At 37.2% G+C, this 26810-nt stretch overlaps 1 protein-coding gene across 1 annotated transcript; it reads right to left on the bottom strand.

Annotated features, from left to right (window-relative positions):
• Positions 1-26810, bottom strand: SHCBP1 (SHC binding and spindle associated 1). Its single transcript, XM_030299565.2, has 13 exons — positions 26683-26810; positions 23888-24055; positions 23590-23705; positions 21962-22170; positions 17188-17280; positions 13761-13994; positions 13502-13670; positions 13071-13191; positions 10208-10339; positions 9448-9566; positions 3554-3640; positions 3033-3174; positions 1-1195 (listed from the first exon to the last, which is right to left on the bottom strand). The coding sequence occupies exons 1-13, from the start codon at positions 26789-26791 to the stop codon at positions 870-872; spliced, it is 2025 nt and encodes a 674-aa protein (XP_030155425.1). The 5' UTR covers positions 26792-26810; the 3' UTR covers positions 1-869.

Genomic DNA, 26810 nt, shown 5'->3' with positions numbered 1-26810 from the left:
CATAATTTTAATTTTAATCAGTAAGCATATTAATGTCACATATACTTTTTAAAAATATAAATATCTTTAAAAGCTGTGTCTTACAATATGATATTCAAGAACACAGAGCTGATACAGGTTGTAAAAGAAACCACTATGTGTAAGATATTTGAAATCTGATCAGAATACTGTTATGGTCAAAGAAAAACACCTTCTTTTTAATCATTCATATTCAGCAACAGTGAAAATGTTCTACATACGCATTGGCTCTGAATAACACATCTCATATCTGTTTCAAACCTGCCATGCTATCTATTACTGTTTTGATGATTACACTGTTCAACACAAAAATGCATCCCACTCAAATTCTCAATAGTACGTCTGATTATGCAGATAACTTCCTAATAATAAAAACTTATTTTAAGACAAGTAGTATGCAAATATATCATGGAATTCAGACTTGCTGTAATTGGGAGAAAAAGACAAGTGTAAAGAACACTGCACATTTGACATTTGACACCTACTGCATTTCTGTGCACTCATCTTGCATTCCCTTTCTTCTTTGAAGTGCTAGGTTAAAAGTGTGTTTACACTAGAAAGTTACTGATAGGCTTAATAATATGAGAGAACTATGTGTTTGAGAAAGCAAGACTTTCTGGATAAGAAATCTTCAAATATTTTCTATTTTATATGTTTTTATGACCTTCCTTATAAAAGGGAATGTTTCATGTGCAACACCTGCAGATAGAAATAGATGTACATTTCACTCAAACCCAATCAAATATATCAAATATAAAATACAGACATGAAGCAAACTATGATAGCAGCAGTGATTCTCAGGGCAGCATGTGCAAAATCCAATATTTTGCTATCTATTTATATCACGGTGGTCAGAAAAGAAATGTGCCAAAACTCCCTTTCCCATTCCATTTGAACTGGTTCCCCACAATTGAAACAAACATCTCCTGTGACATTAAGTTGTCATCAGCTTGCGTGATCCCCAGTTCACTCAACCTTTTCTTCTTCATCTGACCCTTCTGTGTGGAGGCAGCAACTAGTTCATTTACAATTTCACAGTTGCCTTCCACTTGCTCAGAAAGATTAGATCTTGCATAAAGCTCCATTTTGCCAGTTGTACATTGAATCAGCTCTTCTAGATCCACCCTTTCCGCTGTGTCTGCCTCCTCACTTGTCGGAATTTTAAGTGCTCTATTTTCTGAAGAAACAAACAAATTATAACAAATACAGTAAAATGTACAAAATAATGCAACAAAAAATATATATACTCCTATATTCTAAAAAAATTGTTTTAATGTTTATTTATTATTGAGAGAGAGAGAGAGAGAGAGAGAGAGAGAGAGAGAGCATGAGCAGGGAAGGGGAAGAGAGAGGAGACACAGAATCCAAAGCAGACGCCCGGCTCCGAGCTGTCAGCACAGAGCCTGACGCAGGACTCGAACTCACAAACCACGAGATCATGACCTGAGCCGAAGTCGGATGCTTAACCGACTGAGCTACCCAGGTGCCCCTATATTTCTATATTCTAATTAAAGCTTTTAAGTTTTTACTGCCAAGGATTCCTGCTGTCATCTGACTGGATTCCATGAACTCTTTGCCATAAGTATTTCAATAAGCAGTTGTCTTAGTCTTTGTACCAAGACTTTCTGACCCTCATACAGGATTATCAATTTTGAATTATTTTCTATTTTTATCCTAGAATCTCATTCACTCAACGGACCCTTTCTGGATATTGACTACCTACTATAAGCACGGTGTTAGGAGATAGACACAAAGATTAGTAAGAGTGCCACTATTCCCAAAGGAACTCTCCTTCTAGCAGCTAATGCCAGCATTAGAAGTGAGTGCTTACTGAGGGGCAGAATTCTAGATGGCCCCTATGATGCCCACCCCCCTGGTGTTACTTTCGGGATTGTTAAGTGGCAAAAGAATTTTGCACACGTAATTAAGGTTACTAATCAGCTGACTCTAAGGAAATAATTCAGGTGTTCCTAATCTAATCACTTGGACCTTTTAAAAGTTGGGGTTTTGTTCTGGCTAGATGAAGAAGAGGAAAGTATGAAGAAATTCAAAACATGAGAGATTTGAAGCATGAACAAAATTTGCCTTAAGGAAGTTTCTCTTGAGGAAAGTTGCTGAGATAGAGGAGGTTATGGGGGCAAGGACTGGACAGTGGCCTCTAGAAGCTGAAGCAATCCTCAGGCAATTGTAAAAAAAAAAAAAAAAAAAAATGGAGACCTCAGTCCTACAACCTCAAGGAAATGGATTTTGCCAACAATATGAATGAGCTCAGAAGCAGATTTCCCCCTCAGAGCTCTCAGATCAAAGCCCACTCCCCTTAACTTCACCCTTCTGAGACCCTAAGCACATAATGCAGCCAAGCCGACCTGGACTTCTGACCTACATAACTGTGAGAAGAAAAAGAACTCACAGATAACTAGACTGTATCCTGATGGATGACGAGGACTACTTTCCTCATCCATGCCAATGCATAATCCCTCTCTGACTAAGATTTCACAGTAATCTGGGTCATGGCTTAAAAGTCACAAATTTCCTACTGAGCTCAGTTTTCCTGCCAAGAAAGATAGTTAACAGGGAGGCATTTACTTCTGCCAATAAAAAATAGAGACAAACTCCATAATCCCCTCCAGTAAATGCAGCCTTCAATCTGGCACATGCATTTCTCTGCCTCCATCCTTAACAAATGTCAGCAGGAGCTACCATTTCTATCATATGCTCAGCTTTATTCTATAAATGCACAGAAAGCCAAGCATGATAAGAGAACCGCAGGACCACAGAAACCACACACCAGGGTTTTGAATGAATAGGTGAACTAGTTGACCTTGAAAGTTTCTTTCACCCTGAGAGTCTACAATGTTACAGCCTTCCCAAGTTTCTCTATCTCAGAGTCCAAGCATATGCCAGTTATCTTTGTTAAGGAGAGGAAGACTCAGATCCTTAATAAGAGTTTAATGCTGAAATAAAGTAAACTAGGATCACATTTTTATTTTTAAAAATCACTAAATAAAACATACCTTCAGTTTCATCTTGGACATTTTCTTGCAGGTCGGAGAAGATTGTAGGTTTCACCAAGACAACACCATAACCTTCATTATTATGTATGACATTATTCACCATGGATATTTTGGGAATGTCATAATGCTCATCTAAGAAGTCCTGTGACATTGAAAACAAATGTTTTAAGGAACTGTCACATTCAACACTGCCTGCTTTAAAAATCTTCTCACTGTTTTCAGGCTATTCTAAAAATAAAGTAGAAAGCTATGCTTATTAATATGTTGTAGCACAGTCTGAGCTCTGAATGACACAGCATTCCTCTGTCATTTCTGCAGATCTATAGATAGCAAAGTATTCTCACAAAAGACCCTCAATCACCAACTATTGATATCAAGATGATTATTAAGATGTATGTACTGTTTGTGCTTTTCAAAACCAAACAATAGAACTCAACTTGGGAATTTAACAAAACACAATTATTTCTTAGATGAAACCATTCTAACCTTTGGAAAGAGGGTGTTTTAGCAGATTCACTCACCTTAATGAGTATCCCTTCCTTGCAGTGATGGATCCCATTGTCACTCAAGGTGCACTTACTCCCGGGATATATTTCTATACCAGCACCCTACAAGTTACATTTCAAGGTATCACAATCAGTATTTTAAGGCAGGACTACAAGAGAAGATTTATTACAATCATTTCTTAAACCTTAACACAGTGTAAATATAAAGTGTTTTACAGAAAGTTTTATTAGATATTTCTAATCAACATTTCTATTTGCTCCATTTCCAGCAAGTTGTCTATCATTTATCACTTTCAAAAACCACACGCAGAGACACACACAAAACACTGGCTAAGATGATCAACACTTGATTATTGTTCCACTCCCTTTCATTCTGGATAAGTCAGTTTTCTGATTCTGCCAAATAAAAAAAACAAAATATTTAACAATTTTGCACTTATTCAAAATGATCATCCTGAGACACTAAATTAGTTGGAGAATAGTATTTGAGTCTAGTAAAATATTGCAATTTAAGTATAGAAAGAAGACCTGATATTTTTAAAAACACACTAGTTTTAAAACATCCCAACATAACCTAAAAATCACTTCTATGAGCTAAACAATTAATAGCCTCCACTAGTACACACATGTTAAAATTAGCAACCAATTCAAGTGACTCAATAAAACAAAGTAACCAGAAAGATTCATGCATGGCACAATTCTTTCACAGTGTCCCTTAGGACCACATGGTACCAATTAAGTAACAGTAACAGGAATAATTTACTTCCTAAAACTATACTAAGCACTTTGGGAAGTAAAAATAATTCACTCAAACCTCTATAGTTATTTAAGAAATCATTTTGGGAATAATTTAATATACAATATCATACATGAAGAAGAGCTGCTATTAACCATTTATAAGACACCTACCACATATATGTTGAGTTTTTTTTCTAAGAGTAGTAGTAAACCATGAGAAAATATTTATTATTAATTCCCCTTTTGGGGATACAAGAACACATATGGCTAGATGGCTAATCTAACTCTCTACTAAGTAAAAAAAAAAATCTTCCAATTGGGCTTTCTTCCCCAGACATGAAGCTGAAGAATCTGGCAATCCATAAACACAAGACACAGACCAGAAAAGCCTTCCAAAAAGCCTGAACTCTCTAGCCAAAGGACCAGGCAGTTTAGAAAGACAGAAGACTTTCAGATAATTATAGCTCTATGCCAGTCAAACACCACAGACAAAAATAGTGGCCCATCCCCATGCTGGCAAATGCTAAGAGGAGAGAATAGACTTTCACCTTCTCAAGGCTGTAACCAGGCACCCCAACTCTCCCAATGGGGTGGTGTCAGAGAAAGCCAAGCAGGAAGCCAGGATTTGCATCCCCACCAGCCGGTAACAAGGCCCTAGCAGCATCGCTGGAGACTACACACTCCCACCCAACAGTCACAAGATGCCACTCCCTCTCACCACTAGAGCAGTATCAGAGCAGGCCTGGTACAAAGTCTGGACTTTCACCATTGCTCAGTGGTAACAAGGCCACTGTCATGGGCCACAGTGTCAGTGGGCACCATGCTGGAAACCAGAATTTCCATCCCCTCCCAGCAGTAACAAAGAGCTATCCCACTGAAACAAGTATCAATGGAGGCTAAAATGGGGAACCTGGGCTTCTACCTCCTTCCACCAGCAGTACCCTTCATCCCATCCCCTCCTGTAAGGGTGTCACTTAAACTAAAACAGAAGATCCAGACTCTCATAATGTAGTACAAAATGTCCAGGTTTTGATGGAAAATCACCTGTCATACCAAGAACCAGGAAGATGTCAAACTGAATAAGATGGTCAATAGATGCCAAAACCAAGATGTCAAAGATGTTAGAATTAGCTGACAATGATTTTAAAGCATCCATGATAAATAGGCTTTAAGAAGCAATTACGAACATATTTAAATGAAAAATTAAAGGCGCACAAAGAAAGTCTCAGTGAAAAAAACAGAAGATATGAAAGACCAAATGGAAATTTCAGAATTCAAAAATAACTGAAATAAAAAGCTCTGTGGATGGACTCAACAGCAAAAAGGAAAACAAGGAGGAAAGAATCAGTGAACTAGTAAGATAGAACAGTAGAAATTACCCAACCTAAACAACACAGAGAAAATTCACTGAAAAAGAAAAGTGAACAGAGCCTCAGGGACCAATAAGACTATAACAAACTACCAATATCAAGAATGAAATGAGATACCAGCACTGACCCTGCAGACATCAAAAGGTTAAAGACTAAGGGAATACCACAAATAACTATACCTGTAAATTTGACAACTTAGCAGAAGAAATGGTCACCTGCCCCCTCAGGCTGGTGTGAGGCCTAACGGGCTGGGTGGGAGGTGGTACATATAACACATGGTGCTCCAGGAGTCACTGGTGCCACTGCCACCAAACAGGAAAGCCCTTCACCACTGACCTGGCACCCATCCACAGGAGCTCTGTAACCTATCAGCATATCTGTTAACTCACTCAGTATGAAATAGGTCATTTGAACAGCCCTATAACTGTTAAGGAAATTGAATTCATAATTTTAAAATTCCCAAAAAAGAAATCTCCAGGCCCAGATGGTTTCACTGGAAAAATCTACCAAACATTTAAAGAATTAATACAAATTAGTGAAGGGAATACTTCCAAATTCATTTTATGAAGCTAATATTATCCTGATAACAAAACTTGACAAAGACAGTGCAAATAAAGAAAACTTCAGACCAATATCTCTCATGAATACAGATGTAAAAATTCCTCACAAAACATTGGCAAATATATTACAGCAATATATTAAAAAATATACACTATGACTAAATTGTGTTTATTCCAGGGGTGCAAAACTGGTTCAAAATTTGAAAATCAATTAATGTAACCCACCATTTTCTTTCTTCCAAAAAGAAAAATCATGTAATCATATGAAATGATTAAGGAAAAACATCTAACAAACATCAACACACAGTGATTACAAAAATTATCACAAAAGAGAAATAGAGAACTTACTCAACTTGATAAAGATTATCTACAAAAAGCCTATAATTAACCTTATACATAATGGTATAATACTGAATACATTCTCCCTGATATCAAGAACAAGTAAGGATGTCCACCCTCACCACTCTTATTCAGCATAGTGCTGGAAGTTCTAGTCAGTGCCATAAAGCAAAAAAAAAAAAAAAAAAAAAAAAAGGAAACAAAACCATACAGATCAGAAGGGAAGAAATAAAACTGTCCCTATTTGCAAATGATATGATAGTCATGTAGAAAATCCCAAGCAATCTACAAAAACATTCCTAGAACTAATAAGAAAAGTCAGCAAGGTCACAGGATATGTGACAAACAATAGTCAATTGTATTGTATACTAGTAATGAACACATGGACATTGAAATTAAAAATATGAGATGACTTATAATCACTTAAAAATGAAATATTTACATAGAAATCTAAGAAAACACATACAAGACTTGTATTCTAAAAATTATGGAATGCTGATGAAAGAAATCAAAGATGAAAATAAATGGGAGAGAGAGTGTTCACAAGATTGGAAGACTCAACATAAAAAAGATGTCCATCCTCCCCAAATTGATATACAGTTTTATTAGAATTCCTATCAAAATCGCACCAAGATTTTTTGTAGACAGAGACCATATTTTTCTAAAACTTATATTGACAGGCAAAGGAACCAGAATAGTTGAAACCATTTTGGAAAAGACAAAGTGGGAGGAATCACTGTATCAAATTTCAAGACTCAACATACAGTGGCAGATATTGGTGGAGGGACAGGTACACAGATCAGTGGAATGGAATGGAGAACCTAGAAATGGACCTACACAAATTTTCCAGATGATTTTTGACAAAGGTAGAAAACCAATTTATCAAAGGAAGAGCCGCCTTTTCAAGAAATGGTGTGGTTACAACTGGACATCTATGGGCAAAAAAATAAATTAACCTTAATCTAAAACTCATATTTACACCAAAATTTACTCAAAAAATGGATCATGACCTTAAATGTAAAATGTAAACTATGAAATTTTTAGGAAAAAAAATAAAAGAAAATCTTTGATATCTAAGGCTGGGCAAAGAGTTCTTGTACTTAACACCAAAAGCACTACCCCACAAAAGGGAAAATCAGTAAATTGGACTTCACTTAAAGCTTTTCTTTGTAGAAGCCCAAGTGAAGAAAATGAAAAGACAAGCTACAGTTTAGCATACAAATCTGCAAACCAAATACCCACCAGAGGACTAGTATCTAGAATATAAAAAGAACTCTCCAAAATCTACAGTAAAAAAGAACAAATAATCCGATTAGAAAATGGGCAGAAGTCATGAATAGACATTTCACTGAAGAGAAGGATGGCACGTAAGAATATGAAAAAATGTTCAATATCATTAACCACTAGGTAAATGAAAAGTAAAACCACATACCTATCAGAATGGCTAAAATTTAAAGCGAAATTTTTTTTTTCAATGTTTATTTATTTTTGACAGAGAGAGACAGAGCATGAACGGGGGAGGGGCAGAGAGAGAGGGAGACACAGAACCGGAAACAGGCTCCAGGCTCTGAGCCATCAGCCCAGAGCCTGACGCGGGGCTCGAACTCACGGACCGCGAGATCGTGACCTGGCTGAAGTCGGACGCTTAACCGACTGCGCCACCCAGGCGCCCCAGAATGGCTAAAATTTAAAAAAACAAATGCTGGTAAGGATATGGAGAAACTATATCACTCAAACACTGCTGATGGGAATGTAAAATGGTGTAACTACTCTGGAAAACAGTTTGGCCGTGTCTTTAAAAAAAAAAAGTAAACATGTAGCTACCACGTGCACTCCTGGGCATTTACACCAGAGAAATGAAAAGTGCTCACACAGTAACCTGTACACAAATGTTTGCAGCAGCTTTATTTACAATAGCCAAAACCTGGAAAAAACCCAGATATCCTTCAACGGGTAAACAGTTAAACAAACTGGAATATGCTAGAATACTATTCAGCAATAAAAAAAGAACAAACACTTTGCACCTGGAACAACTTGGATGAATCTCCAGAGAACTGTGCTGAGTGAAAAAAGCCAATCCCAGAAGGTTACATTCTGTATGATTATGTTTACGTAACATTCTTGACAAAATAATAGAAATGGAGAAGAGACTAAAGTTTGCCAGTGATTAAGGAAGAGGTCTGAAGGAGAGGCAAGTGGATATGGCTATCAAAGGCAACATGCAGGATCCTTGGAGTGATGGAAATACTCGACTGAATCATGTTATCCTGTTGTGCTAGTTTTCCAAGATGTTACAATTATGGGGAAACTAGTACAGAGTATACATATAGGACCATTCTGTATAATTTCTTACAACAGTACGTTAGCTCAGCAATAATCTCAAAATAAAAAGTCTCATTTAAAAAAAGCAACTCAGGGCGCCTGGGTGGCTCAGTCGATTGGGTGTCCGACTTCGGCTCAGGTCACGATCTCGTGGCCTATGAGTTGAAGCCCCGCATCGGGCTCTGTGCTGGCAGCTCAAAACCTGGAGCCTGCTTCGGAGATTCTGTGTCTCCCTCTCCTTCAGCCCCTCCCCAACTCATGCTCTGTCTCTGTCTCAAAAATAAATACACATTAAAAAAAATTTTTTTTAAAAGAGCAACTGAGCTTCAATTGCTACAAAACTGTTTGCAAAATTAACAAATGTGAAGGGTCTAAATCTCAAAGTTATCCTAGAGAAACTGTCAGATTTCTTATTTTTCTTCCTTACACAATTGACTCTGGCTGATTTAGTGTATATAAGTGTCTGAACTTCTTTGAGGAAAGAGAACGGGAGTGTACATCTTTACATCTTGGTCCCACATTTTACTTATTTAGAACTTAAACCTAAACTTCTTTCCCAAAAGATAAGAGATTATCCTACCTTGGCACCATATAAATCTGAGTTCTTCATTAAAAATTCTGCTGATGTTCGCACCGTGACTCCTGTAGTTTCACACTGCAGCACACAGTTTTCCAATGTGGTCTTACCACGATGAATGACTAGAATGAAAACATGCAATCAAATGCTTTAAGTAATGTGTGTTTTCCAATATTAGAAATGGTCTAGAGCTGACGTTAGGTGGTCTAAATATTTCACTAGCCACCATGTAAACTTTGTTATTGGAATTACAAATTCATAATTTACAAAACAATGGCTAAAATCTAAAAGCAGCATTTTAAAAAAGAATGATCTCAGAAACGTAAAAGCAAGTTAAAAAGCACTTTTCATTACCAAAAAAGTATCAGAAAGTAACTTTCATGAGTATCCTGGAAGGGAGAAGAAAAGGAGACCAATTCTAGAAAGGGAATACAGATCCTAGGAAACAAATACCAGCACAATGGGAAAATAGCTGCATTGAGTTTAGGGCTAATCGAAAACAAAGAACACAGACCACAATATTGGAATGTTTGAAAGAAAAAAATGATCACAAAGAAACCAATATTAAACTAACAAATTTTCAGAATAGACTGAACTATTTTTTACTTTAGAGTAAGCTTCCTAAGTCATCATGTTATGTGTACATAAATAATTAATCAGTCTTCCATATACTCAAGAGTAAGTTTATTAAATTGCATTTTCCAGGGAAAGTAAAGTTTTCCTTCCTGGAACAAAATAATACATGAAATATTCAGATACTTACTCAAGATTCCTTCTACAGCATCATGCTGAATAAATTTTATGCTTGAGATCTTAATATCTGCACCTGTACAATCCACAAAAGTGTCTCCTTTGCCCCTCTTTTCTATCACAATATCATCTGGTAGACCATATCCTAAGGAAGAGAGCAAGAGTGTTTAAGATGCTTGAGGGGAAATGTCTAAACACAAAATTGCTACAGTAGATTTCTCTATTTCAAATGACCACAAATGATATTTGAAACCAGTCAACCACGTTGCATTTAAGTAAAATCTAATTATCTCCTCACATATCTTGTTTAATTTAAACCAGGGTGTACAATTTTTAATTATAACAACTCCTCAATTTGCTCCCATTATCAGGAAGACTACCCTATCAACCATCTCAGACCAGGTCAGCACTAAATTTGCTTACAAAACTGCTATATAAAAGTAAATAATCCTAAATACTCACAGCTGGCTCAAAAAGTTTTAAAAATGCATTTAACCCTTAAAAGTTTTTTTCCCTACTCTAAAATCCTATTATTCTAATACAAATTAGGTTTGAAAAATCCTAGGCATTTCTCAAGATTTTTAAATTTTAGTATTCTCTTAAACAGGTTGACTTAGAACCTGACAGATGGACTTAAAACAATTTCAGTTATTGAAAAAACAGGTCTACTCATGAACCAATAAAAAACAATGGAGCTCTACAAATTCCAAACTAATAATGCAGGCCAGACCTCTGAATGGGCTTACAAAACCTGGAGTGTCAGAAAACTAGAGAAGTTGTCTGACTTTCATCATAAAACGGAATCACATAGAAAAAGCTGTAAGAACTAAGTCTCAGTGTCTAAGATGAGCCTTTGTTTGAGTAAATGAAAGCAGTCACTACATTAAACAGGCAAAACCAATAAAGTTTTCTGTACTCAAAGGACACAGACAAGCCTTTGGGGGCACTGAAGAAGAATACAAGAGGACTCCATATTTGGGGGTAATGCCAGTGGTGGACTCTGGATGATTGGATTGTAAGTAATTTCTCTTTCTGATTTCTTTTGTGTCTGCCTGCAGTTGGAACATTTTCTACGATAACCATTATGTTTATCATCAAAAAAATTAAAAACTAAAAAAATTTGCCATATTGAGGAAAAAAATTAAGCTTATTACATTAACAAGCTACATATTCTTAGCAATTTAAAACATAAAACCATCATTTAAGCAAATGTACTAAACAAGAAAGAAAAACCCTACTATAGGTACTGTTAACACCCTGCACATAGTAGGTACTCAATTATATATCTCTTGTGATAAGTGTTAGCTATAGATCAGTCAGATAAGCTATCAGATAAGCCTTAATCTTCTTACTCATGAACAGGTACTCCATATATTCACACTAGATATACCACCTGATTCCCCAAATTCTCAGAAATGCCGCCTGTTAGTAAATCTATAGTCATTTTTACACTTAATCCTCAGATATCTATATGGTTATTTATGACACTTTGGCAATTTCATTATTAATTTCCTCACCAACCTAGGAAGAACTGCTATCCACCATACAATCTATAATATCAATGCTATTTTCACTATGCTAAAAAATAAAGTGTTTTTATTGCAGTGATTTATCCTGCAGATGTGTTATTTATACACACACATCTATTATATATCAAATATTTGGAGAAGGGAAAGAACAAAAATTACATACATAAAACAAAAAAGGGGGTAAAGTGATGTACTAGTGAACAGCAGGAAATTAAACTCCCAGCCTTGCTTCCATTAAGAAGTTTTGACAAGATAAAGATAAAGAGCATAGCTTAAGCAGTTTGTGAACAGCTGCACAAGTCCCAAAATGATATATGATTTTTTGCATTACAAGCTTTATTGCTAACTTGAAGCTTTTTTGGTAAATAGTTGAACAGGTGCATCTAAATTTAATATGTTATGGAAATACATAGGACCATGAAGAACAACTGTAAAGTAACCTAAATTTAGGAATCACTCTAAATGTACAATAAGATTATGACAGCCTAAAAAGTTATTTTTAATAGAATCTTTCAACATTAATGTTCTCATAAGTATACTTTGGTCAAGATACGAAGTAGAATTTGACATTCAGCAAGTTTAAAGAATGAATAAGATAAAGATTTTTGGTCCACTTTCAAGTTGGACCTGCACCTATGCAGAAATACGTTAAATTTAAAACAAAAACCATGCATCAACACATCCATAACATATAAGAAATGAAGAGTAGGCAGGAAATAAAAAATACTAAACCTTAAAAAATATTCCTAGGGAAAATTTTTATTCTAGAAATGAAATTTCCTTTCCATAAACCACCTACATTCTGGAAAATATGCTTCTTCGTAATGGTCTTTTTTTCTCTATGTGCTTATTTTCCCAACACATACAATGCCACAAAAAAATCATACCTCAAGTTGCTCAAACACTGAGTCAATGTCCCACACACTTTAAATATATATATATATGTATATGTGTAAATATACATATATATATTTATGTATATTTATATATATATATATATATTTTTTTTTTTTTTTTTGAGAGACAGAGAGAGAGGACAGATGTGGCAGGTGGGCACACGTGGGAAAAGGGCAGAGGGAGAGAGAGAATCTTAAGCAGCCAGCACAGAGCCAAGGCAGGGCTCAATCTCACAACTGTGAAATCATGACTTGAGCCAAAATCAGGAGTTAGCAGCTTAACCAACTGAACCACCCAGGCTCTCCTAAATACTCAAAATATTTTAAGGAAATTCATTTGAAATCAAATAGAATTAATCATATTCTTGGAGTTTCAACAAGATCAGTGACTTACTGTTTTCTTAAGCATTATCATGCCAGAGAGTTTGGTCGCATGATATTCCGGACTCACCTTCCAACTCAATGGAGTCAGCAATGGCGAATGTGCCATGTACCATGTAATGGCCAGGACAAACAATCACAGTGTCACCTTCATAGCAGGCATTTATAGCAGACAATGGATCACTATGGAACTAGAAAACAACAACATATTGCAAATATACACCCCCAAAAGCAACCTACATATCACTCCAGGTACTCTCATGTTTCACTTTCAAAGTGCCAAAACCACATACTTAAAAAAAATATCTCCTCAGCTACTGCACTGAACCCAACACGTGCTTGGTAAGTGACTAATGCTTATGAAAGGCAGGGCTCTCACTACTACCCATTTCACAAAAAGTCAACTCTGGGAAGCTCCTATAAACGCTTTGTAGAATTCAGGAAAACCTGGCCTGAATTAGAAGAGAAAAAGCCACCTGCAGCAAAAAAAACTCCTTTTACCTGAATTTCTGTTTCTTCCTTACAAGGCTCCTGACAAAGCCTGTCCCTGAGCAGAGACCGCAGCAGACCAGTCATCATGGTGGAGGAGACCACATGCGTGACCTTCTGACCATTTGGACGAATGCCCTTTGCTTGGATATTCGAATTCTTCTGATAACCAAACACGTATCTTAGAGAAACCAACAGACCTATCAGTTCTCAGTAAGATAGCTGGTTAGAAAAGATGCCAACTAGCTAAGAATAACAAAGACACACATACCTCAACAATGGATTCTCAATGAGTTTTAGCTTTTGTTTCAACTGTTCCATCTCTGAATATAATTTTAACCCTTCAACCATGGAGATGTTTTCCTGCTCGGAATCGGAGTTACAATTTGACAAACTGCTTCTCAGATTTAAAAATTTCCTGTAACTGTCCTCACATTGGGACAACAGATTGCGGTAATCAACAATAAGTCCTGAAGGAACTCGATCTTCAAGGATGTCATAATGCCTGCAAGTTTAAAAGCAAATTGAAATACACTGCCTTTCTGATATATTTTCCTATCATTAAAACAGCCCATTTAGGGGGCGCCTGGGTGGCGCAGTCGGTTGAGCGTCCGACTTCAGCCAGGTCACGATCTCGCGGTCCGTGAGTTCGAGCCCCGCGTCGGGCTCTGGGCTGATGGCTCAGAGCCTGGAGCCTGTTTCTGATTCTGTGTCGCCCTCTCTCTGCCTCTCCCCCGTTCATGCTCTGTCTCTCTCTGTCCCAAAAATAAATAAACGTTGAAAAAAAAATTTAAAAAAAAAAACAAAAAACAGCCCATTTAGTCCTTAAAGACCAGGAAGAAAAGCATTTTATAATACATAACTCAGTACATGTTAAGTCTTTCTGAATAGCACTCTATTATAAGTGGAAGCTATTGAAAGTTTTAAGGATCACTTTATTAAAGTCACTAGCTTTTCTTGCTTTGGGGAGTTGCTGGGTTTTATTCTTAGATCCAAGCATTTGTTATTTACAAACACTGAAAGTCCATGTTTCACAATTTGTAATCATTATTTAATAAAAATTATTTTCTCATATATTAGATTCAAAATCTTAAGTGAATGTCAGAGGGCAATCTGGGAGTGTGGATGGGAAGGGAAGTATCTCAAGTAGTTTCATAACAATGTCGAAGATGACCATATTTATAAGATTGAAAAATAAAAATGATTCAAGTCATCTAGTCCTTCCTCACATTTAAAGCCCTACAGCAAAAAATTATGCTGAATATTCCCTTAGGAAGATTATAACAGTATTTCAAAAACATAAGCCTTTGAGATTCTCAGAAAAAAATACAAAGCTGCCATTACTAGAGAGTGATTGAAACAAAATAACCTTGTACTGGACAACCTTACTGGTACTTAAAATTTATTATTAGTTTGTATATCTTCACAAATATATAGACAGAACAAAAAGTACTTCTAGATGCAATAAAATAATTTATGAATGTACAATCAAGTTAATGGACATGAAATTAATGGATTTGAAAATAAACTGCAATATTATTGTCATTACCTAGTGTTTTAAAATAATTGCTTTATTTCTCACTTAAAAGTATATTGACTAGCTATGCCTGAGGCTAGAGTTTTTCAACCTTGGCTGCATATTAGAATCACTGGGGAGATTTAAAAAATACAAATGCTCAGGTCCCCATTCAGACCAATTAAATTGGTCTCCAGAAGTAGAGAGGTTTTGTTTTTTTTTAAAGTTCCTTGGGGATTCTAATGTGCAGTGAAGGTTGAAAACTATTGCCTTAGATGATGTTTTTCTAACTTAGTCATGCTCTAAATAAGATAGGGGGGAAAAACAGAACCACATCCTAAACAAATTTACATGAAATTACAGTTAACATTCAAACACTACTTAAAATGAATAAAAAATAATTTTTTCCACTTTTCAAGTAAATGAATTAGGTGAAGCTTGAAAAGCAAGGATTTTGTCTGCTTTGGTTAATCCATACTCATTTAAAGATATTCTAGAAATCCACTTTGCAAACAAAAAATTGGGAACCAAACCACTGACTGCTTGATCAGGTCTATTAAGTTATGGAGATTAAGACTCAAATTTTAAAATAAATTTCTTAGCATTTCCAATATCCATGCCAATCAGCTATGTCTTCTCATTAAAGTGATACTTTGTGGTCTGGAAGCAATGAACCAACATCTGTGTCTCAGACCCATAAGCTTTGAAGTACAGCGTTTTGAATTAAAAAGGAAAAATATTTACCTCACAGAGCAAAATCAAGACAGTATGGTTTGATTCCCTTTAAATCCTGCATGTTCATAACACTACTCCTCTCTTTGCCCAGGGACCTTTTTAAAGAGTCTGCCTACATTTGATAACATTCCAGTTTCCCCATCAAGTACCATAGTTTTCTTCTCCATAACTTAAAACAATTCCTCCCTTACACTTTCTTATCTGCCAGGGATGTAAAAGGTAAATATGTAAATCATCTCTTGTTGTTTGAACATGTAAAGCTGTCAAATCAGAATACAGTCTTTTCCAAGTAAAGATCAAATTTGCTAGATACACATTATTCACCTACATTTCACTTCAATCAAAACCAATCATTGCTCTCTAAGAGCAAGCATAACAAAACTAGAAAATATGCAAGCTTATTGAAATTCTGGCATTTTATTGAATACGTTATGGGAAAATAGGAAATGCATGATGGAAAAACTGGAAAGGCTAAATAGAAATCACACATAATTCTAAACCAGGAGGAACCATTAACCATACTTTTCACATGTTTTTTACTTATTATTTACTATGTAAATCAAGAGAAATTTACCAAATCTATTTGGGTTCCACGAAAATGTAAAGGGTTACTGCCTTACCTTATGTAGCAAAATCATCTTTCACACAGGGAAAAAAAATCACCTTCTATAATTTTTTTTTTTTTAGTGCAAGTTCTAATTTTATTCTTACTGCAGCACTGCCTATTAAATTACCACTCATGAATACAAGAAAATTACCTGGTCTTAGAGTACCATCTAGTGGAAATCTGAATACTATGTGGGTTGCATAGTTAAGTTACATTTTTTGTAATGTGTTTTTCCCTAAAAAAATATGACAATTCTTCTTCTTCTTAGAAGAAGATTGTGTTTCAGTAATTAGTATATTTTTATGCACCACCAATATTAATTGTTTAGTATTTTTATCTATTTGTCAAATAAGATTTAAGGACAAGAACTTGACAAAACATCCTGAGATAATTCTGTTAGTTTAGCCCAGTGTCTTTTACTATAGGAACTTAGAATAAAGCCAAATATTTTTAAAAGTACTCTTTTAAAAAATTAAAGCAAAAGAAATATCTTATAATTCAACTAACTTCTCTATTTCTCAAATAATTGTCTTTGAATTTAACACAGGGTTTCTTTTAAACACATTAGCTCAAACTGAGTTTTATTCAGACTTACAAAACAGTGAGCTGTTTAATTTCAGTGTCCCTGAACTCAGCTTTTAGACTCAAGTGTATAAACACTAAAAATAGGTTTCTCTGCATTCGTACAGGTTTCCTTTAATAACTCGTCAATGGGTTATCCTATTTGTATAGCGGCCTGCTTCTGTGTGTGGGCCCTTGGAGTAACATACACCAGACAGGTAAAATAAACCATGGACAGTTCTTTTTCCAACATGGACAAGGTCACTAGCAAATACTTACAATCTCAATCGAGGTTCAACACATCTGACAAAATAATCATACTCATCCTCCTCTTCTTCATCCCAGCTCCTCCAAATGTTTTGATAGAAAAATCTGAAAAGGAAACTCATATCATTCAAATTAATCACTGGCTCAGTGTTAGGGTTTTGGAGAGTGCAAGCTAAAGAGTAAATCACAACAACTGTATCAGTGATGATAGAGAATGCTGCATAAATGCTAGACTTGATAGTTTTGAGTCATACAAGAACTTTTTTAGATTGACTAAAGAAGAAGTTTTCTACAACACTGTTTCCATTACCACCTCTTTTTAATCAGAAGAACTATTTATTGACCATCTGTAATTGGGTAGATGGTAGTGTCATTTGTTAAGATAGGAAAGACTGGGAGAGAAAAAGGTTTGGGGTTGAAAACAGTTTGAACTGAGATGCCTATGTGACCTCCAAGTGGATGATGTCAAGAGCGAATATGAATATATATGCCCAAAGCCCAAGGGAAATATCAGAGCTAAAGACATAAATCTAGGAGTTGTCAGCATATTGATGACATTAAAGCAACAGATGAGATCATCTAGGGAAATAATATAAAACAGCAGTTCTCAAACCTGATTCTGCATGTTAAAGTTCCCCAGGAAGCTTTTAAAAATTGATTCCCAAACCTATCCCAGACCGATAAATCAGAACCTTTGCAAAAGGCAGGAGGGGGACAGGGGTTGGGTGCAAGATCCATATTTTTTTAACCCCTCCCCCCCCAAGCGATTGAACAAATTTTTATTATGGAAAATTTCAAACATCCACAAGAGCAAGTAGTATCATGAACACCGTTTATGCATTAACCAGCTTCAACAATTATCAATGCATAGGCTATTTTATTTCATCTCTACCCTACCCACTTACTTCTCTGCTCCCCACCCCCACCATCTCAACACTGGATTTACTTTAAAGCAAATGTCAAACATACAACATTCACAAATGTTAGCATATAGCTCTAAAATAAATCTTTACACCAAGAAAGTGTTATAATTTCTTAATATCCAAATATCCAGTCAGTATTGAATTTTCCCTATCTGTCTCTTCTGCTATTGTTGCTGTTATTGTTTTATCATTGGCTTGTTCAAATCAGGATCCAAACAAGGGTCAGCTATTGCATTTAATTAAATCACAGTTATTCTATAGATTATCCCTCCCTCCTTTTCTCTTTGCAATTTATTTAAGTTTCCCACACTCTGAATTTTATTGATTGCATCCCCATGGGGTCATTTAACATGTTCTTCCGCTTCTTTTACTTCTGGTAAACAGAAAGTAAGATCTAAAGACTTGATCAGCTTTGGGAAAGATGTTTTGGCAAGGATACTTAAAGACAGACACAATGTACTTCCATCAGGAAGCATAAGATACCTGGTCATCTCTTCTGATGATGAGGTTAAGAATGACCAGTGCATTCAGGTGTTGTCAACCGGATCCATCTACTACAGAGTTCCCCATCAGTTTTTCACCAATGGTTGTAGCAGCCAACCACAATTATTGCCTAGAACCTTTATTTTATTACAAGTTGCAAAATAGTGATATTCTGATCCTATCATTCTTTCTTCATGTATTAGTTGGACTACTCCTATAAAACACAATCCCCAGGGGCACCTGGAGGATCAGTCAGTTGAACATCTGACTTTGGCTCAGGTCATGATCTTGCAGTTCATGAGTTCGAGCCCCACATTGGGCTTGCTGCTGTCAGCCTGTCAGTGCAGAGCCCACTTCAGATCCTCTGTACCCCCTCTCTGCCCCTCCTCTGCTTGCGCTCTCCCCGAAATAAATATTTAAAAAAACAAAAACAAAAGCAATTCCCAGGTAATTCTAATGTGCTTCCAAGGCTGATTAAAGAGAGAGAAGGGTAGATAGTCCAGGACCGATCCCTGGGTAACTCCAACATTTTAAAGTTTTGAGCAAGAGAGGAAGAGCCAAGATGACTAAGAAGCTGGAAGAGTGTGTGTTAGGAAGATGGGAGTGATCAAATAACTAGAATGTGACCAAGAGGGAAAGCAAGATGAGATCAGAAAAGAGATGACTGGGAAGGAGAACATGGAGGACTTTAGTGACCTTAAGCACAATTTCAGTGGTGCTGTGGGGCAGAAGCATTACTGGAATGCCAGGAGGTGCAGACTGTGACTACACAGAATTCTGTCAAGAAGTTCTGCTGTGAGGACACGTGGGTGGCACCTGGGTTAAGCGATCGACTTCGACTCAGGTTATAATCTCACAGTTCATGAGTCGAGACCCACATCAGGCTCTGTGCTGACCACTCACAGCCTGGAGCCTGCTTCAGATTCTGTGTCTCCCTCTGTCTCTGCCCCTCCCTCACTAGTGCTCTATCTCTCAAAAATAAATAAGCATTAAAAAAATTTAAAAAAAAAAAGTTCTGCTATGAAAAGGAAGGAGCAGTGAAAATAAAGCCATCTCTTAATTCTTGTAGATTGGACTGCCGGTCTCTTCACCCTCTAGTCATCTCAAAAAAAAAAAAAAAAAAAAAAGAACCTGAGCATGCGTTTACTCAGTTAAAAAACTCTGCTGGCTGCTGCCCTCACAACGAAGTTCAAATTCCTGAGCTTGGCGGTATTACTTGGATTCACAATCTGGCTACAGAGCACCTCTCTTGTCAGACCTCTTGCATGCAGACTCCCATTTCACAAGGTCTTTCAAACTTCCATGTGAAATGCTGGTCAGGCTGTCCACCTTCTCCACCTGGTGAACTTATATTTACATTTCAAGACTTAGCTCAAGTATTATCCTCACCAGTACCATACTGGGCATTCACACACATCACTCACATCTGCACCTCCTCCAGTGTTTATTCTCTCAAGACCAAAACCTTAACTTCTGGCTTATCCACTCATATCTCCTCATCCCCCACATCCACTCGGCCACCAAGTCCCAGCCATCCTACCTTCTCAGTAAGCTTCCATGTGTCCTCTCCACACCCCACTCTAGCCCACTCTCTTGCCCGATCTTCTTATTCCATCTCCCTCCATTTGTTTTTCACACAGCAGCCAGAACAAATCTTTTAAAACACAAAGCTGATCCTATTCACCCTTGAATAAAAACCTTTTTCAGTGCTTCCACAGTGCTTTTACAGATAAAATGATTAATTGGCCGATGAAGTCCCACATCGTCTGACTCCTGACAACCTCTAAGCTAGTTTCATAAGTCTTCCCCATTACTGTCTGTGTTCCAGCTATAATGGCCTTCCAGTTCCTTAAATTCACTCAGCTCCTGAACCTGTTCCCTCCCCACCCTTGCCACACCCCTTTCACATAGCCAACCCTTCAGACCCAAGTTCAAATGTCATTTCCTCAGGAAACAACCATGTAACAGCCACCTGACCTAGTCTTAGAACACTCTAATTCTTCATTGCACTCACTGCAGTTTCCAATCACTTTTATACCTTCATGTGATTAAGATTCATCTCCCACCTTTAGAATGAAGCCCGCTGGTGGTGGTGATTGTGTCTGTTTCATGCACCAATCAAATCAGGACCCAGCACTTGAATACTCATTGAATAAAAAACAAACGAGAACCCTCATAACTTTTCTGGGCATTGACCAGAATCTGAGTCCTCAAAATGAAGAATAAATTTAGCCAGGCTCACCTTCAAATACCATTACTAATTCCAGATACTTGTCTTTCTACCAACTTCAATACCCATAAAGCTTCATTCCCTGATTCCTAATTTCCTAAACTCATCAATTATCCCTTTACCTTCAAAGGCTTCAGTTGACAGATTTTTTTCAAGTGAGAGAAACTGGTTCTGAACAGAAGCCAGTTCTTTAGATTTATATTGCTTGGCCAAATACTGAATATCTAGGGTTAAAAGTTCTTGTGTACAATTAGAAATTTTCCATAAGATCTTGGAAGCTGGGCCCGAAACACTCTGCTTCTTTGTGGAACATCGAAAATAAGCTCAGCAAAACCAGGTTAACTCACTAATGGCATAAAAAGTGAAAACTACAAGACACTATGCTACTATAATCCAGTCTCCCAGCTCCTAGAGGAATAGAAGTCCATTTTTAAATAATCAAAAGTCAGCCTTCCTTAGTGAATATACTTATAATAAAGAAGATTCAAAAGAACTATCTGTATCAGGAACTATCTGACAAAAGATTTATCTGACGATGGTTAACAGAAAGGAGGTGAATGAGGGGATGGGTGAAATAGGTGATGGAGATTAAGGAGAGCACTTTTGATGGGCATCGGGTGATAAATGGAACTGCTGAATCACTATAAGTATCCCCTAAGTATCCTGGAAGCGGCCTGAGAAAACATCTTTGGTCAGATACATTCTTGGGAAAAAAAGTGTGTCTTATCGGTGTAGAAGACATAGTGTACCACCTCCTTCACTTTCTTTCCTTTCTTCGTATTCAAGTACTTTAATCATAAGCCTTAGCCTCCAGAACTTTTAAGAGTTTCTAAACATATACAAACCAAATGAAGAATCCCGTATCTTTTGTTAACATTTAAGGACACTGAATGAAGGCCATACAGGAATTCTTTGGGTTTTTTTTTTCAACTTTTCTATAAGTCTGAAATTATCTCAAAATGAAAACTTAAAATCTTCTTTAAATTTTTTTTAATTTAAAAAAGATTTCCCTATCTTTGAACATTTTAAAATACTGCAATGACCAACTTTATAGTTTGAGTTTTAAATCTAGGTATATAATGCAGACCAGAATTACTGCATTTCATCCAGTCTCAGGCCACAAGGTTATTTTTATCAACTCTCTTCCTACCTGACATGTTCAACTGCAAGAGCTGTCTGGTCAAATACTCCAGAATCATCAAACACCACCCACAGCTCTTGCAGGGGCAACCGATGTTCCTTCAGATCGAGGAGCTCATTCATACAATCCAAGGTAAAAGTGCTCACTTGAGATTCACAGAGGTACGGGTTGGCAAGCCTCACTACTGCCTTCAAGGCTGCAAAGTCCACATCTGTGACCTGAAATTTAAAATATTACTTACATGGAAATAAAAATTAAGACAAATATAAAACACTACTTATAGCCTGATTTTTTAAAGCATGAAATGGGAACACAGAGCCTTCTTCCATAATATAAAAAATAAACAAGAAGGGCCTGGTTCTTACCCATATGGAGCTTACATTGTAATTGAGAATTGAGAAGACAAACAAGACTGTGATAAGCATTTGACAAAGCGTAACTAGCAGGGGTGATGGTCTGGTTTTGCTGGCATGGTAGGGAAAAGTATAGGATGAAAGGGAAGCAGCCATCTGAAGATCAGGCAGGTGAAAAAGCCCTGTGGCAGACTGGCTGCTGGAGCAGGAGAAAGGCAGTGTTTCTTGCTGGAACCAAAGGGAAGAAATGGGCAAGGGAAGGGGCAGCAGTAGATGAAGTGAGAGAGAGGGGCAAGGAGATCAGGACAGAAAGGGCATTGGAAGGAACTTGGGTTTTGTGTTCTCTAGATAAAGAGAAACCACAAAGCCAACACCAAGGCTTTAGTAAATGCAATGCATTAGAGGTTTTAAGCAGAGGAATGGCACATTTCTCTTTTAAAACAATGACTCTGATAACTTTTAGAGAATAAGTCAGGGTAGAGGTGGGAGATTGAACATGGACAGAAGACATGGATTGTAACGACACTATCATAATCAAATTAATAGGCCTTTACTGCAACCAAAGATATTAGCATAACCCAAAATTCAAAAGTCCCCAGGAACAGCTGCCACCTACTGCCTCATACATAATCACTGCAGAAAGTGATGTCATTTTAAAAAGGAGCTGCAGCAACAACTTGTATTCTTACTCCCTGGTTTAACATTTTAGTTTAACAGGGTTTTTTGTGGTCTAGTTAACAAACACTGAGAAAAATTCACAGCTGTAATTAGAGTGCAAATTTAGTGTAAAAGGCCCAGTCAGCTGAAAAATAAGATTGTTTTTACTTTTGACAATGGGACACATTATCAAGAGATTAACCACATATCTACAAATTTGTTAGGCAAAAAAATAGGCCAGTTTTTAAATGCCTGTTGGGTTTGAGCTACTTAATGGGCTACAACTAAGAAGGTAAAAAATTAATTGAAACTCAGTTGACTTCATAATGAGGCCTCTTTATTTCTTAAATGGTCTCAAATACCTCCTCCACTTCATAGATTTATAAACCATTTCCCCTTGTCAAAGGACACTGAAACTTACACCACCTCAATTCCCTGGTAACTCCTCCTTGGCTGCCTTTAAAATTTGCGGAACATTCCATACACCATGACAATTAGATGTGAAAAACATGCTATTTTCAATCAGCTCATAAACTTTAATTAAAAATAAGCACTTTGGCTGTAACAGTCTGAAGGAAAGTGCTTTTAGCAAGAGACAAATGCCTTTAACAACAGAATTAAATTTACCTCAACCAGCACCTCAAACACATTAGTGTGCCAGACTGCCCGCCATCCAGATGGTTCAAGGACCTTCTCCAAGAACTCAGCTGTGAATTCTCTTACTTCAGAGGCCTTGCAGTCAGCTACAAACAAATTAAACACAATAAGAATTGAGACTGCATAAAGCAGAGAAAAGTTAACAAATCTACTTAAATCCACTTTCTCAGAATCAACTGGCAAGTCTGGGGGACTGAGATAAACAATCTACGTGTAAACTGAAAAGATAAAAGCAGTAAAAAAGAAAAAAAAAAAAAACCCTACTTACCTAAAATGTAATCTTGATAAGCTCTGAATCGCTCATAGAACAAAAGTTGACTTGTCTGGAATATTTCTGGGAAATGAGTCTTTCCTTCAGGCACAAAACTTTGTAAACTAGTACCCCGCTTATCATGATTGCTACAATCACTGCATGAATCTTCATCTTGGAACAGAGCTACAAGAACAATGAAAATAAGCAGGCTTAGAAACTCCAAACAAAATATAAACAAGGATTTGGGAGCAATGCTTTATTTACCTTTATCACTGTCATAAGAAACCAGTTTTCCAAACTTGAAAATATCACAAAAACCAAGTTCTACTTTGAAACAGTAAGAACTTAAAATGTTTCATAGGTTAGGTCTTTGTTGTTCTGTGAAGTTTTTCAAAGAGGCAGAGGAAAAGGGTTGTTTTTGATTCACTGTAAGTTACCAAAGATCTCCTTTAAAGAATAAAGCTGTGATTCTTACTGTAGCTAGCAACTTATAATAATGGTCAAATATCTTACAGTATTTTTTTCCCCAAAACAATTCCATAAAGTTTCATTAAAGTTAGGAGCTGCTTTCCTATAGTCCTTCTCAAAATAAGTTGAAGCCTTTCTTTATTTTCTTCAATATCAGTCTGTCAATGGCCCCTCAATAAACAGGGATGAGAAATTCTTAATAATGCATAAGGTTTACTTCGCTAAAGCTACTAGGTTCCTCCTCACTAATTTCAGTAACTATGTCTAAGGAAAAGATTAGAAAATGCTAATCACATTAGGTTTGGGCTGTATGTAATTATGTTTTATAAGGCATGATTTGGCCAGTGGCATATCTAATTCTGTGTAATGCGATGTTTTTAATAGACAAAATGGCTACTAAATAAACAATGCAGAGGGTAGCATTTAAGCTGGCAAAATAATTTCCATAGGTTATCTGAGACTGTTATTAACAGCAGTCTTCCCACCCCACCCCCTAGCTCCATGTATTTTCTCCTTGCTTTGACTTCTTTGCTTCTGTTCAGGCCACCAGAGCTACTTGACCTCACAAATGACCCACAGTGTACTCAGAGGTCTACTGCTCACAAATGCCAATGCACATGAAACTAAAAGGGCATCAATACCTCACTAGCTGTGGGGCAATCTCTCTGTGCGTCAATTTCCTCTCCTATAAAGGAAAGGTGAAAATAGCATGCTTATTTCAATTAAATTAAGATAATTAAATTATTTATTAATCACAACAGTAATATATAAATAGTATATATAAATGTTAAAGAAATAATACCTTTGCCTCACACCCATTAGGATGGCAATTATCAAAAAACAACAAGAAAAACTATCAGGGAAACAAGTGTTAGTGAGGATATGGAGAAGGAGGAACTCTTGTAAACTGTTGTAGGCATGTAAAATGGTACGGCTGCTATGGAGAACAGTATGGTGGTCCCCCAAAACCCTAAAAATAGAATTACCTTATGACCCAGCAATTTGACTTCTGAGTATATATCCAAAAGAACTGAAAGCAGGACCTCCAAAAGATATTTGTATACCCATGTTCATAGCAGCATTATTCACAATAGCTAAAAGGTGGGAGCAATCCAAGTGTCCATCAATGGATGAATGGAAGGAAATGAATGAAAAAGGAAGGAAATGCTGACATCTGCTACACCATGGATGAACCGTGAGGACATGATGCTAAATGAAATAAGCCAGTAACAGGAAGAGAAATACTGTATGATTTCACTGATAATGAGGTACTTAGTCAAAATCATAAAGACAGAAAGTATAATGATCATAGCCAGGGGATGAGGGAGAGGAGGATGGGAAATTATTATTCAATAGGAATAGAGTTTCAGTTTAGAAGATAACAGAGTTATGGGAATGGACGGTGGTGATGGCTGCATAACAGTCTGAATATATTTAATAACACTGAACTGTACAATTAAAAATTAAGACAGTAAACTTTGTTTTATGTGTATTTTAACACAATACAAAAAGCAAAGGATACCTTACTTCAGCACAATTCTTTACCGCCACTTTGAAAGCATTACTTTTCACACATTATTTCACTTAATCTTCAACATTCTATTAAGACCATTGGCTCTGTTTTCCAGAAAAGAAAACTGAGGCCAAGTGACTTTTGCCAGGTCACAAGAGGGATTACTAGTGGAATTAAGTCATACATGTTTTCTCACTTTGCCAAGTCTCTTTCCACTACACAATCCAACTTGCAAATGTTAAAGGAAAATCCTGAACAGCTTAAAAATATCAGGACAAATAATAATAACGGAAATCTCCACAAAGAGGTAGACAGGACTGAGAATTACACTTCGGTTCTATTTTTAGACTGTCCCATATTGGCTCCCCTAACTTTGGGCGTGTCACCTACTCTCGGTGCGCAGGGCTACCCAGGCCAAGGGTTCAAGTTTCTTATCTTTCAGTTAAGGGAGAATGGTTCATGATCTACCTTGAGCTGGAGATGAAAAATAGGAGACGTCTCTCCACAGGTGAACACGCACAAAGCACCCGGAAGCCCACCCAGATATCCAGGTTGGAAATTCCTGGCCAGGCTCAACTCCCTCCAGTCTCGCGGAAGCTGAAGCCAGATGGGGCGGGGAGAAGGGGAGATGCCCAGGGTACCTCCCGACTTTGGCGTCCTGAGGGGCGGTCGGAGCCTCGCACTGTCACCACCGCCACTCTTGAGAGCTGGGTCCGGAAGCCCAAATAAGACCCAGGCGCCCTTTGAAAGTCCCGACGCCCCCAGGACCCCGCGGAAAGGGTCCGCCGCTAGAAGGCGGCTCCTCGGGCCCGGCATAACGGGTGCTCACCTTTCTCCAGAGGCGCTGTCGACTCCTCGACCGCCCAGCCCGTGCGCTCCGGCTGGGGAACCATCGCCTGCGACCCCAGCCCGCCAGCCGCCAGCAACCCGTCAGCCATTTCAAATTTCCGCGGGCTG

The sequence above is a fragment of the Lynx canadensis genome, chromosome E2, assembly GCF_007474595.2.
Source record: "Lynx canadensis isolate LIC74 chromosome E2, mLynCan4.pri.v2, whole genome shotgun sequence".
NCBI lineage: Eukaryota > Metazoa > Chordata > Mammalia > Carnivora > Felidae > Lynx > Lynx canadensis.
Note: the sequence above shows the minus strand (reverse complement) of the source record. Positions and strands in the feature narration are given on the sequence as shown.